This window comes from Neocloeon triangulifer, unplaced genomic scaffold (assembly GCF_031216515.1).
Source record: "Neocloeon triangulifer isolate White Clay Creek 2 clone unplaced genomic scaffold, ASM3121651v1 ptg000017l, whole genome shotgun sequence".
Lineage (NCBI taxonomy): Eukaryota > Metazoa > Arthropoda > Insecta > Ephemeroptera > Baetidae > Neocloeon > Neocloeon triangulifer.
This window is the reverse complement of record NW_026775559.1, coordinates 882896-896773: the sequence shown is the minus strand read 5'-3', so window position 1 is coordinate 896773 and position 13878 is coordinate 882896. Positions and strand designations below refer to the sequence as shown.

Sequence of the window (13878 nt, the reverse complement as noted above, 5' to 3'; positions counted from 1 at the left end):
AAATGGATTAAATTGCAAATTAAATAGAAGTATATTAAATATTTTTTTTAGTTAGAACTCGCCTGCAGAAATTGACACCTGCAACCTGCTTGACATACAAGGAGTGCGGGATGCGTTCTTTTAAAAATAAATTCTTCTTTTGCAAACTATTTCACGTTTCTTTGGGCTATTAAAAATCGATGAGTTACAATTTTTTCTTTATTTCTTTAAATTATAATTAAAAAACCTTTTGCATTGCCCGCATTGGTATTTTATATTTTTAGTTCCAAAAAGTTATGAATCTTGACATTAATTGCATTAAAGGTCATTAACGCCGGTCTATAGTCTGTTGGATCTATGCTCGAAACAGCCATCGCAGTGTTCTACTCTTTGTCAGTGAGATAATCTTCTCGGGAGAATCTCGGCCGAAGATATTTCAAGAAGAAAATTCGTCGAGAAGCGAATGGTAAAATAGGAGGCGAGAGCGGCTCGAGATGCGCCCGCTGGCTGACTAACTAACTAGACATTCGTGACGTCGCGTGGCGCACAATAAAACTTGAGACAACGCGAGTCTGAATTAGTAGAGGCTCAGATCTCACACACGCAATATACGCCTGCACTTGCCAAGCCTTTTGGTTTCACTCGCAACGCAGCTAAATTTATCAAATAAATCATAAAATTACAAAAGTTATTTAAAAGTTTAATTATGCGTTCATTGGTAAGATAGGGATTTTATTTCATCGGAGGATTGAAAATTTAAAATGAATACTTTTTTCAGCTTTGCCAAGAGTTTAGTGAATTTTCGTCACTCAAATTTTATGTATTTTAGCTTAATTTAATTAATTACTTTTCTTTTTGATAAAATTCTCAGCTTATCATGCTTTTTTGTTTTAAAGAAATAAAAAACCAGAACCTTTGAAATGTGATTAAATAACATTGTATTCATATATATAACAGCTCACAGCTCCAATCAACGTTATGTTCAATTTCATTCACTCCAATTTAACTAATTTTAAGCAGTCAATTATTTTCATTGATAAAGTGGCTGGTCACATGCATGTGAAAATCGTCGATGGACATCAAGTGTTTTGAGAAGGTCGTCCCACACATCGGACAAATCCAGGTCTGGATCGACATCTGAATGGACTCATCAATTGCAGTGCTGTTCAGCTGACTGGTCGCCGACTCCAAACCACTCCTGAGCGCTTGCTGCTGCTGTCTCAACATGTCTCGAATCTACAAAAATGAAATTTGATCGAATTTGGTCCCAATTAATAGTTCATAAAAAGCAACCTTAGTTAGCTGGTCATAGTGAATAGCCAGCGTTTCCGGCTCATCTGCAAAGTCAAGAGGTGGCTGCGGGTCAGGGGACAGACTGTCCTTGAGATCAGAAACCTGAAATATTTTTAGTAAATAACAAAAAAATTATATTATCAAAGCTTCATTACTTGTGATTGCTGTTGTTCCAATGCCAATTTTTCCAGTGCTATTGTATGAGCTAGTTTCAAAGATATTTCCTCCAAGCAGTTACCATCTGAAAATTTTATGAATAAATTCTTATTTTAAATTTTTACTAACAACCGTCATTGGCGATCAAAGAAGGAAACCCTGAATGTTGCTTCAGGGTGTCAGACATTTGGGAAAGAGACACTTCCAATGTTTGTCTGGCTTGGTTTAGCTTTGCCAGCCGCCTCCAGAGCTGCTTGTTTTCCGACACAACCAACTGCAGTCGTTGCGAAAGCTGGTTCCTCTGATGAAGCAACACAGCAATCTACAAAAATTTTATTTATTGATTAATAAATTTTTTAAATTTCAATTACCTGTTCTTGAACATTGGAACCGTCGTTACTGGCCATCGACTTGTCCCCACCTATCCTAGCCAGCTGCTTCTTCAAGGAAATATTTTCGTCCTCGAGCAAAGTCGATGCTCTTTGCAACTGTTGGCATCTTTTCTTCATCGTTTGCAATGCAACCTGGACCATAAATTTTTTAATTTATTAAGGATATTTTATTAAGTGATTTATTTCCTCGTCACAGTATTTTATGTAAAAAGAATACGACTACAAAACGCAATAATTAAAATAATTAATAATACGGAATAATTAATGCATACCTGAAGTGCGTAGTGGGCTCCTTTTGATACTGGAGTAACTTCAGACTGTGAAAAAGTCTTGGTTCGGTCCATCTACGGCAACAGAATATTTTTATTTAAGCCAATTTTATTGGAAAAATTGTTTAAAATAGAAAATCAAACATAAAACGAGAAAGAAATAATAAATAATTACGTAAACATAAAAATCCTTAAAAGGACATTTCAAAGACAAATTTTAGAATAAAATCTTTACCTTCTAAGGCAAATATTGGCGAATCTGGTTCAGAAAAGAAATTACATAAATTTCATTGGTTAATTATAAAAATTGCGATGCTAATCTGCGGTCTCAAACAAAAGAGAAAAGGAGAAAATCTGTTAATCGTGCTGAAATGTCATTCTCCATTATTTACTTGATCCAGCTGCTTGAACACGGGTGTGCAGAAAGGAGATAGCATTTGTTACAAAATCTTGTCTTAGACACTAAACTTAAATAACGAAAACCATATTTTTTACATCACTTTTCCAGTTAATTAAAAATTTTATAAAATCACTAAATGATATTTCTATTCGAAAATCGTATTAAACTGATTCAATATTCAAATATCTTGTACTCCTTACTGCACATCAGTCACGGTTGAGGGCACCACATGACCTCCTTGGAGCACGGAATTGCTCGATCAGCGGATCCGACGTGAGCCGAACACCTCGCGAAAAGCACAAATAATTACAATTGTGACAGGAAAAGTTGAGCAATGGCTGAATAGGTGAGTTATTCGCGTCCCGCGCCGTTCAACCCCGAGGTCTAGGCACCTCTGAGGACTGTCTGCGCCGCGTCTTCCGGCGACCGAGCTGACCACTTTCCTTTTTCCACAGAGTTCGCTCAGGAGAAGAAGAACAACATCCTGCGGACGGACGGTGTTTTGCATGGTCCCTGCTGCTGGTCGGACGAGCAAAAATGAGGCGTCCGACCTGTGCTTGCCTGCTGTGGCTGACCCTGCTGCTGGTCGGATCAAACGCAGGTACATAGTGTCCTGCGGGGCTGTTTTTTCGTCCCCCACCCCGCTTGTTTGTGATGTTTTGCCCTTGCGGTTTGGGGGGTTGCTACGCGGAATTTCCGTGACAAAATCGGTGGGTATTTTCTTTTGCGGTCGGGAACTTCCTCAGTCGCGTTTAAAAGTTTTTAATTCTCTATAATTTTTAAAGCGGGTTTTCCTCTTTTTCCCAATTATTTTATCTTTCCAAGCATGGGAAAGTTTCGTATTTAATTGTGCTTTTTAAAAGTAACCTACACAAATCCCACCAACAGCTACTAGGACATTCAACTTTCGGCCGTGAGATGCACGGGGATGAACTAACGACGTACGGTTTCGCAATATAATCCAAGCTTTTCCAGTCTAGACGGAAAATTGATCGCAATTCTCTGGTTTTTTAGTTTTAAAATAATTTCAAAAATAATTTCTCAAGGACTTTGAGATTTAAAAAAAAAAATACATAATAATAACAATTTCATTATTTGTATTTTTTGAACTGATTTATTTTCCTCGAACAATAACTGATTTGAAGTCATTTCAAACCAGCGCACGAATTTAGAGAGCTGCGATGAATCATACGTGTTATGTCTGCGTAATGTGTGCAGTTGAAATATCAAGCTTAAGCGGGTGTTAATTTCATACGTTGGTGTAATATTTACAGACGGAAAGTCTATTTGAATAAATTCATGAACCCTCTTATGACGTCATTTTTTGCAATTAAAAAAAATCCACCGTAAGCTAATCCAAGGGTAATAAAACCACCATTTCCAAACTTACAATTAGAAGATTTTTCTAATATTTTGCTGTACATTAATAGATTCTTTAAAATTAAAAATCAACAAACATTTCAAATGCAACGTAAAATTATAAAAAAAAATACCATTCTTTCAAGAAGAAAGAAAAATCAATGATTATTTAAACCGAGGAGAATAAAAATAAATTGTCTGATAGGACTTTGAATTTCTATTTGATTGATGTCCAGACTTAATAGATCTGACCAACTCATCCACTTCATTTAAATCGAAATAAAATAATTTTTTTTGTCATATTCCCTTTGCAGTTCCAAGGCGGCTGAATGACTGGGTGTCACATTACGAGCCGCTCACCTACGACACAGACCCTGTGCACCGATCTCACCAACGAGCCAAACGCTCCGTCTCCGAAGACTCGGCTGTGCAACTCCACTTCCGAGCGCACAACCGGGCCTTCAGTTTGCGCCTCAAGAGGGACCTGGAGACGTTCTCGGACAGACTCGAGGTTGTGACCCATGAAGGAGACCCTCTTGACGTCGACACCTCTCACATTTACAAAGGACACATTTTGGGCAAGTGAAATAATTAAATACAAAAATCAAGAAAAAATTTAACTCAACATTTCAAAATAGGAGAGCCTGAGAGTTACGTCTTTGGCTCGATCATCAACGGTGTTTTTGAGGGGAAGATCCACTCTCCGCACACAGGGGGCTACTTCATAGAAAAGGCCAACAAGTATTTCCCCAACCAGACATTCCACTCACTCATCTACCACGAAAATGACGTTGAAGACCCACATGCCTCCAAACGAAATGGTAATAAAATATCAGAAAGAATTTTTTTGAAAAATACTTATCGTAAGTTCACTCAGGATACTTGGGAGGATGTGGCCACACTGAGGAAATCAGTCAGTGGATGGAAAGGGTGCAAAACTCGGCCGTCGAAGAAGAAGACCTTCCTCCTTTTGTCCCCAAGAAGGAGGATTCGAAGCCGGAGAAAAAGGCTGCAAAAACTGAAAAGGTAGTTTTCTGTTGAAAAGTGAGAAAATTTACTGAAACTTGGAATTTTTAGGTGCATTTTCATGACGAGGATCCTCGTCGGCGGTACACGAGGGAGGCCAACGAAGGCGTCCATCAGCGCTCGAAGAGGGCTGCTCGACCGCGAGAGGAGAATCGAAACACATGCTCTCTTTTCATCCAGACTGACCCACTCATCTGGAAGCACATTTCTGAACAGGTGATGAAATTAAAACTTCTTATTATTTGGATAAATCACTAATAAATATTCCTTCCACTTATAGCAAGTGACTCAGGATCCTGAAAAAATCCGAGAGGAGATTCTGTCACTGATTGCTCAACACGTTCACGCCGTCAACTACATTTACCGTGATACAAAGTTTGACGGCCGAATTGAGCATCGCAATATCAAGTTTGAGGTGCAACGAATCAAGGTCAGCATTAAGCCACATCAATTCAAACTGAAAATTGACAAAATCACTCTTTTTCAGATTGACGATGACATTCCATGCAAAACAAATGGCGGTGATTCAAACCAGTTCTGCATGGAAAATATTGACGTCAGCAACTTTTTGAACCTGCATTCTCTGGGCAACCACGAAGACTTTTGTTTAGCTTATGTTTTCACCTATAGGGATTTTACTGGTGGGACTCTAGGTCTTGCTTGGGTTGCCTCTGCATCAGGTTTGATTTACAGAAATTTATTTTTTGAAAACATAAAATTCTTCTTTACAAACAGGGGCTTCTGGAGGGATTTGTGAGAAGTATAAGACTTATACTGAGACGGTTGGTGGCATTTATCAGTCAACAAAGAGGAGTTTGAACACAGGCATAATCACTTTTGTTAACTACAACAGCAGAGTTCCCTTGAAAGTTTCTCAGCTTACACTTGCACACGAAATCGGGCACAACTTTGGATCACCCGTAATTATTTTAAATTATAAATTTTCTTCCTCAATTTGAATTTTTCAATTTTAGCATGATTATCCGTCTGAATGTCGGCCTGGAGGAGACAAGGGCAATTTCATTATGTTTGCTTCGGCCACAAGTGGAGACCGGCCAAACAACAGCAAGTTCTCTGCCTGCAGTGTTGGCAATATTAGCAATGTGCTAGACGCAATTGAGGATAGCAAGAAAAGGAACTGCTTTACCAGTAATTTATTTTAAATTTTTAGAGAAAAGATATTAACCATATTAACTAATTCAAAATTAGCTTCTGCTGGTGCTTTCTGTGGCAACAAGATAGTCGAGCAAGGCGAGGAATGTGACTGTGGGTTCAATGACGAGGAGTGCAAGGATAAATGCTGTTATCCCAGGATTGTGTCCGAGGTGGACAAGATGAGGAACAACTCGGCTGCTGGCTGTCACAGGAGAGCAAGAACGCAATGCTCACCCAGCCAAGGTAATACCAAAATTCATAATAATTGTTAACAAAACAATTTTTAATTCAATAGGAAATTCTAAAAATTGTTTGTTTACATCCCTTTTCTTATTGATTGGGAAATACTAATTAAATTTCAAAACTGTATTACCTTTACAAAGTAATTATATGAAAAATACATCCGTAGAGTAGAAAAGAAAACCTTATGTTGACAAAATTTTGAATTTGCTTTTCATTTCTAGATTTGAATTTTAAATAGCTATTCATCTGACAATTGCTTTTAAATCTGTAATTATAAGAGTATTAAAGTAAATCTTGAAATTAACCCAATAAATTTAATATCAAATCTTTTTAATTTTGAATGTAATTCCTTAAACATCTAACCATGATATTTGTTTCTCTTTTTCTAGGTCCGTGCTGTGACGGGCACACTTGCACTTTTGTCAAAGTCGAACGTCAGTTGCAGTGCCGCGGCGAGAGTGAATGCTCGTTCAAGTCGTACTGCAACGGCGGGGAACCCGAATGTCCGGTTTCGAAACCCAAATCAGACAAAACGCGGTGCAACGAGGAGACGCAGTTGTGCATCAAGGGTGAGTGCACCGGTTCCATTTGCCTCGAGTGGAACATGCAAGAGTGCTTCCTCACCTCGGGCCACGCCTCTGTCGTGGACAAGCGGCGCTTGTGCGAGTTGGCGTGCAAGAATGGCTCGGAGGAAACTTGTCGCTCGACCAGCGAGTTCTCCAGGCAGGTTGGCCTGCCCGAGGGTGGCATCAGTTTGAGGCCAGGCTCGCCATGTGACAACTACCAGGGCTATTGCGACGTCTTCCTCAAGTGCAGGGCCGTCGACGCCGAAGGACCTTTGGCGCGTCTTAAAAACTTGCTTTTCAATAGGGTAAGTTAATAATTATTATTGGCATGCCTTATACTTTATTTAGAGAATTATAATATTTGTTAAGTTATCATTGAATTTATTTACATGGTGGTTGATGTAGTATTTTAAATTAAAATTGGAACAACCAGGATCAATAAGAGGAGATTCATGAATAAACTAAATCATTATAATTGATAATAATCTTACCTCACATACAAGTTTTATCTTATCCAGAAATTAATTATTTTAAATTAAAAACCCTCTGAACAGGTAAATTAATCTTTAAAACAAAAACATTTGACATTAATTGTGAATTTTGCAAATTATTTTTGAATTTTCTTTTTGTGAACTAAAAACTAAATTAAAACTTGTCTTTGTGTTAGTATATATTCAATGTTTTTATTTATGATTTTTTTTAAGTTTTGAAATGGAAAATAGGCTCGATTTTTAAACATCAATCATAAAAGTTTAAAATAAACAACAATAATTAACTTCAATTTAAATTTTACACAGGAAACGTTGCAAACAGTAGCTCAGTGGGTCACTGAGTACTGGTGGGCCGTGCTGCTGATGGGCATCGCGTTTGTTGTGGTCATGGGGTGCTTCATCAAGTGCTGCGCCGTGCACACGCCGTCGTCCAACCCGAAGAAGCAGCCGGCGCGGCGCCTCAGCGAAACCCTGCGCCATCCGATGCACACCCTGCGTCGAATGCGCGGTCCAGGCGGCGCCTCAAGGGCTCCCCCGCGCGGAAGCAACCCTCCCAGAGGCCCCGCCCGTGGCTACGGCGAAGGTCGCGGCCAGTACTACGTGCCCAAGGGGTCAGCCGGGGAGGGTGGCGGCCGCTCGTCCGGAGGCCACGAGCCGTATGCTGGTGCCTACGGCGGCCGCTCCTCAGGCAACCACATGGGACGCAACTCATTTGAGATGCACAACCACAAGGTGTGAGAAAGAATGCAGGACGCTGATCTCTCCATGGATTTTTTAACGAACCTTTCAAACCTGAAACCAAAAATCACGGAATATTTACGCGATAATTATTTTATTAAACAAGACGAGAAACTCACTCACTAGTACCTAATATATTACCCATCACGATGTCTTTAATCAACCAGGGGCTGGTGAATTTCGAACTTATGCCGGGGGAGAGAAAGTATTTTGAAAGATTTCGGGTGTAACAAAGGCAGACTCTTATTTTAAATTCATTTTAGCCTCTGAACTAGCGGTTGAATTCTAGAATTACCCATCAAATCTGCCAAAGTTCAAAAATTTTGCCGAAAATTTATATTTTTAGACTATGAGCAAATCCATTAGTAGACAAGTGAGACAATAAAAGTGCAAAATTACCATATTAGCCAAATTTTAGTTTTTTCGAAAGTTGCCAGCCCTGGAATTGCAGTATATCGGTCCGACATAGAAATCTCGAGTGATTTGTGGCAAGTTGAATGACTCTGAAGATGGAGTGAATGTATATAGACTATTGTGATCGCGGGGTCTTTGAGCCCCTGAAAGTGGTGCATCATTCATTGAGTCGGTAGTGCTGAACTTTTTAAATTTCTGAATTTGCATCTCTCATTGGTTGGGACCAATGCTTCCACGCGAGTGATTACGTTGTTCTCTTCTAGTGTAAAATGTTAATTGATCAATTTTTCTTGTTTCTTGGGACTCGGACTTGAAACTGGTCGACATTTGACCGCAATATATGTTACCGGACAAAACACATAATTTTTGGAAGAAAAAAGATCATTCCAAAAAAAGGCATTTCTTGAATTTTTACTCAACTATGACCTTCATTAAATAAAAACTGTTTCGTTTTACGTATGAATAAATTAAAATCCTTTTTAGGTGCCAAAGTTTCACAGCTCAGGTCAAGAGAATTCAAATATTTGAGTTTTCATTCCCACGTGTGAATGACACTTATTTTATTTTACCAAAGTTCGAGTCCCAAATGATAAAATTGTGCAGCATTTCAGTCGCATTTATTGAGAAACTTTGTTCCAAAGTCGACTGGTGCTGCGTGCTATGTTGAAAGAGTTGAACTGTGCGGATTCCGATTCCACCACTCCATTATATGATACAGATATAGCGAGATGTACATTTCTATAAATACAATTATATGCAACACAGAATTATCATGGATGTGCGTGTTTCGATTCCAAATAAAACTTTTCCATGTCAAAAACTTGTTTGAATGAGTGACACCAGAGAGTGGCGATTTGATGGCAACTCGATTGGATCAGTCGAGCGGAAAAATTATTTTGCCCAATCAACCTTTTTGCGACTCTCGTTTTAAATTCGGTTGAATTTGGGCGATTTGATTTATTAGTTTGGATCGACCGAAAACAACAATAAAAGAGTGCGAGCAACGACAATTGAAATCCACAGAAAGTGGAAAGGGTGGTAATTCAATTTTGAACGGGGATGGTTTTCCAGGATATTTTTTTCACCCCTGCGCCGCGCATGTCAACCTTGGAAGTGCTCTTATAAAAGGCGAACAGGGAAGAGCTCACCCCCTCACTGATAATCGCCGTCTCAACCTGGTCCACATCGCCTGCAGGTAGGCAACAAATTGAGTTTTAGGTCTACATTAATTAATCATAATTTAGATACATTAGCATTTAGATCAAATTAATTTTAGATGCATGAAAACAAAAATTTCTAGATTAATTTTTTTCTAAAGTTTATTGCAAAATTTACTAATTTCTTTAGCAACAAAATAAAGGGAGAACAAAAAATTATTGCTAATTTCATTTATCCTGTTCTTTTTACAATCAAGTTGCAATTTGGGCTAAACATTGAGTGTGAACTGTAATCAACGGCTAATCCATTTCCACTTTGATCTTTTTGTTCTTCCAATTGTGTCCCCCCAATCTGTGTTTGTCTTGCGTGTGACGCTGTTGACACATAATTATTATTAAAAAAGAGATTTCTCGCAAGCGCTCATTCATAAACTATCTTCTGCCCGCGAACGAGCAGATTATAGATAAGTGGCACTTAATTAATTTAGCAATTAACGGATGATAAGCGACCAAGTGTGTGGGGGGAAATCGGTTTTATTAATATTAGCATCCCACGCGGCGTTTCCTTTTGTTCGGCAAATATGTTGCATATTGAGACAAAACTCCACCTGTATGAAGAAAAAAATTTGCATCGATCTACGTTTTAATTAATTTATTAAATGTTTACCGACGTGTACGCGAAAGAAGAGAAAGGGGCGAAGAGGGATTTGTAAAATCTCTGCTTTCATGGGGCAGCTCTGTATTTACTCGCGGCACTAATGGCAATTTGATACTGACACCAACCTGCACGCTGGGGAGTTTCTGCGACTGCAACTCCAATAGCGGTGTATAAATAAAAACGAATGAATAACAAATGTGTTGTGCAATTTGTAAAATAATATGTATCGCAGCACCGAAGGGGACGATAATGCATAATATGCACTATAATCTGCCACAGACGTTTATAGAGGGATGCAACATCATTGACAATTATGAAACATTACTTGCGAAATTTATATTTGGGTCATAAAATGAACATTTTAAAACATTTAAATCATTTTTTTTTTTTTAAATCCAGCCGTAACATTCGAATTTATTTTGGAATAATTTCGTTCTTTATTTCTCATTTATAACAATTCCTTTTTCAAATAATTTGTTTTCAACAATTGAAAATGTCAACAATTTGGACAAGTAAACAACAACAGTTATAAGAAAGTCGAAAATGTAACCATTTGTAATCTGTACGGAAAATTTCACTCTATTTTATTATGAAAGCTACGCTGTTTAAGCTGTTTCGTTATATTTAATTTAAAAAAATTGTCCAATTAAGAACCAAGCGCTGTTTATCTTCCCAGCGCACTTACAAAATTAAAAGGCAAGTGTCAAGTTTTTTGTTCTCCTCGCAGAATTTAATAAAACACAGAGTAAATATGGAGTTGTTTAACCCAAAATGAATATATGAATAAATAGACGCTACAATCAGATTTTTACACTTTTTGAGTCCCCGAGATTTTGGGAACTTATTTATCAATTACGAGTTTATTTATTATTTATTTATTATTTTTTATGAATATTAAATGAAACGAAATATATGCACATACTTAAAAAAAGGAAAACCAACTTTAGAAGAAAATGCTATTGACATAAGCACTTAAAATGATTATTGCTTATTCATTATGTCTCTTCAAGAAATCAAGACCCTGATTTGATAACAGAGGATTTAAAAGAAATTTAACTTTTTAATAAATTATAAACTAAAAATCTGTTCCCAGATATATAATTTCAAAATAATCTAAAAACAATTGAAATAAATAAAACGACGAGAATGAGAATGTCCAAAAGACACAAAAAGGTGGAAAATTTTTTGTTAAAAATTTAATTAGAAATAAAATTATTTCGGATTAGAAATAATTTAAAAAAGTTTTAGTTTCAGATCACAGAATGACAGAGTTTCCGTGGCAATTCCCGAAGAACGTGGTTCTGCTGATATGTCTATTGGTCGCAGCGATTTGCGGCACCGCGCAAGCCAAGGCAGTCAACACCAACAACAACTCGCCGACTCTCATCGACTACGACAGTAAGTCTCAATATATAAACCCTAAAACGCTCTTATCCAATAAGAAGGAATAAAAATAAGATGAAAAATTTCAAATTTAAAAAAAAAATAAATAAATTTTCTTATATCACCTTAATTTAAAATATTTAATTTGCGTACAAAAATAAGAGTGCAACGAGCTGAAATTCGAACAATCCCTTTTTTGATTAAAACATCTAGCTCAGAAATCAAGGGTACCTTTGACCTTTGCGTGGGCCAGTGAAAATACATAATAATTCATAATTCATCTTGGTTTTTTTTCGCGTGTCATTCGCGAATGGAACTGCGTGTGTGTCCTATGGGAAAATACGACGCGAAGCTTTTAAAGTGCCCTCGCTCAATCATGTTTTCCACCACGGACGAGTCGAATTCGCAGCTAGCTCTGCGAAATTAAATAACGTCTTCTCCTCTTGTACACACCTTAATTTTCGCGTCATTCAGTCAGTTACACTCGCGTGGGCCACAAAAGATTTATGCTTTGCATATACGCGTGATTTTATTATTGCGCCGCACACACGAACGAGGAGCGACAAACTCTCGGCGAAAGCCTTATTAAATTTGGCCGAAATGTGCGCGCGACAAAAGAAAGCGTACAATAAGACCGCAGCCTTGTACATCGTCGGCTGCATTTTATTAAATTGTGTACAAGCAACTCGTTCTCTGCGCCCCCGTAAAGTTGCACTCGCATAAAGTAGCAGGAAAAAACGAGGAGCTGGAAGTCTGAAAGCGGCCCGTTTGTTATTTCCCGGCAAAAATGAATGGACTAATATTGTGCGTTGCGTGCGCGCGGAATTTATATTTATAAACAAGTCGTCATTTTCAACGGGCGTGTGCCGACGAAAGCAAGAGATGCATCTCAATTTCGCGGCGGATTGAGTTTTTTCAAATTTAATGCTATCTCTCTCACTTTTGACGTGGGCGAGAATTTGCATTTATGAAAATAAGAGAGTGCTCTTTGATCCTTGAAAGTAGCAAATGAAATGAAAGAGACTCAACGTGCTTTCCTATGAATATTAAAATTAAATAAAAAAATCTAGAACTAAAAAATGAAATAATTTAAAATTTAAAAAATAAAATTCTAATAGAATTTTCTAATACATAGAAAAAAAGTCTACACTGTTTATTTATTTCAATTCACTCTTAAGTTCTGTTCTTGACAAATTATATATCATTGTGATTAATTTTTTTCCTGTTTTGACCTTTTATTTATTTTCCTTTCAAATACACGGAGCTACTATTTGAAGTTTGTTAAATTTCTTGAATGTTTTTAATTTATTTTCACTTTTTTTCAATTTTTTACAATTTTCAGAAATTTAAGCAAATGAAGTCATTTCATTTTTTTTTAATGACCATTTCCCTGGAAATTAGTAATTTTCTTTATAAAAAAATTTCAAATATTCCTCTATTTTGTTTTATACTCTATGAATAAAGTCACAAATTAAACTTTTTTCAATGACTTTGAGAAAACTCGCATGTATACATAACTACCTCCGCATATGAAATTATACTTATAAAACTTTTTCTTAAATTGTCTCATTATTTAAAGTTACTTTGACAGGAACATTTTTCAACTTAATTTGATAAAATAAAAAAACTCATTTTTAGATGAAAAAAGTTTTACCAGATTAATTAATTGACAATTTTTAACGTTTTCAGCAATTCTGAAGTTGCAAAAACTTCTGATCGAACCGATGAGCGTTGAGGAAGAACCGAAGGACAGGGCGACCCTTCTGAACTCGGAGTTGCTCATCAACCACGAGCTGGTGAGGAAGTCAGCGCCAAACCGCACGCCGTCGCTGCGTCTACGTTTCGGCCGACGTTCCGAGTCACCGATGGTGAGCGGCAGAGCGCCTTTTTCGGCACCTAATCAATTCGCGGCACGTCCGTCTGTCGTTGCAGGGAGTGACCATCAACGAGCAGCTCGAAATGCCAGTGGGTCACTTCAACTGACCGGCAGCGAGACAGACCAAATGAAACGCAGCCCTGTGACCTAGAGACGTTAGACCCCCGAATAAAAATTCCATGTCACCACGCAAAACACTTTCATTTCTTCCTTGACAAAAAATTAATAGAAATAAAAAATAATTGTATTGTTTCGCTTGAATTGCTTGGGACAGTAATTTTGAATTTGAAAGAAATGGAAATAAAAACGACAAATTAGCAATC

General features: G+C 37.5%; 3 protein-coding genes across 4 annotated transcripts; 2 read left to right on the top strand and 1 right to left on the bottom strand.

Annotated features, from left to right (window-relative positions):
• Positions 1-899: 899 nt before the first annotated feature.
• Positions 900-2516, bottom strand: LOC132203213 (protein spindle-F). Its single transcript, XM_059630816.1, has 7 exons — positions 2325-2516; positions 2093-2164; positions 1800-1952; positions 1561-1750; positions 1428-1513; positions 1273-1374; positions 900-1215 (listed from the first exon to the last, which is right to left on the bottom strand). Exons 2-7 carry the CDS (start codon positions 2162-2164, stop codon positions 1000-1002), a joined length of 819 nt encoding a protein of 272 aa, XP_059486799.1. The 5' UTR covers positions 2325-2516; the 3' UTR covers positions 900-999.
• Positions 2517-2728: 212 nt separating this feature from the next.
• LOC132203212 (disintegrin and metalloproteinase domain-containing protein 10) lies at positions 2729-9277 on the top strand. The gene is made up of 13 exons (XM_059630815.1): positions 2729-2835; positions 2945-3090; positions 4163-4426; positions 4487-4669; positions 4726-4874; positions 4926-5090; positions 5155-5304; positions 5362-5554; positions 5610-5794; positions 5849-6023; positions 6084-6272; positions 6662-7143; positions 7636-9277. Exons 2-13 carry the CDS (start codon positions 3027-3029, stop codon positions 8065-8067), a joined length of 2631 nt encoding a protein of 876 aa, XP_059486798.1. The 5' UTR covers positions 2729-2835; positions 2945-3026; the 3' UTR covers positions 8068-9277.
• A 176-nt stretch (positions 9278-9453) lies between these two features.
• LOC132203214 (uncharacterized) lies at positions 9454-13868 on the top strand. Of its 2 annotated transcripts, none has more exons than XM_059630817.1 (4): positions 9454-9676; positions 11545-11694; positions 13369-13547; positions 13612-13868. In XM_059630817.1, the coding sequence occupies exons 2-4, from the start codon at positions 11559-11561 to the stop codon at positions 13660-13662; spliced, it is 366 nt and encodes a 121-aa protein (XP_059486800.1). In that variant the 5' UTR covers positions 9454-9676; positions 11545-11558; the 3' UTR covers positions 13663-13868. The 2 variants fall into 2 exon arrangements, with proteins under 2 accessions (XP_059486800.1, XP_059486801.1); XM_059630818.1 differs by having other exon boundaries at positions 11539-11694.
• The last annotated feature ends 10 nt before the right edge of the window (positions 13869-13878 follow it).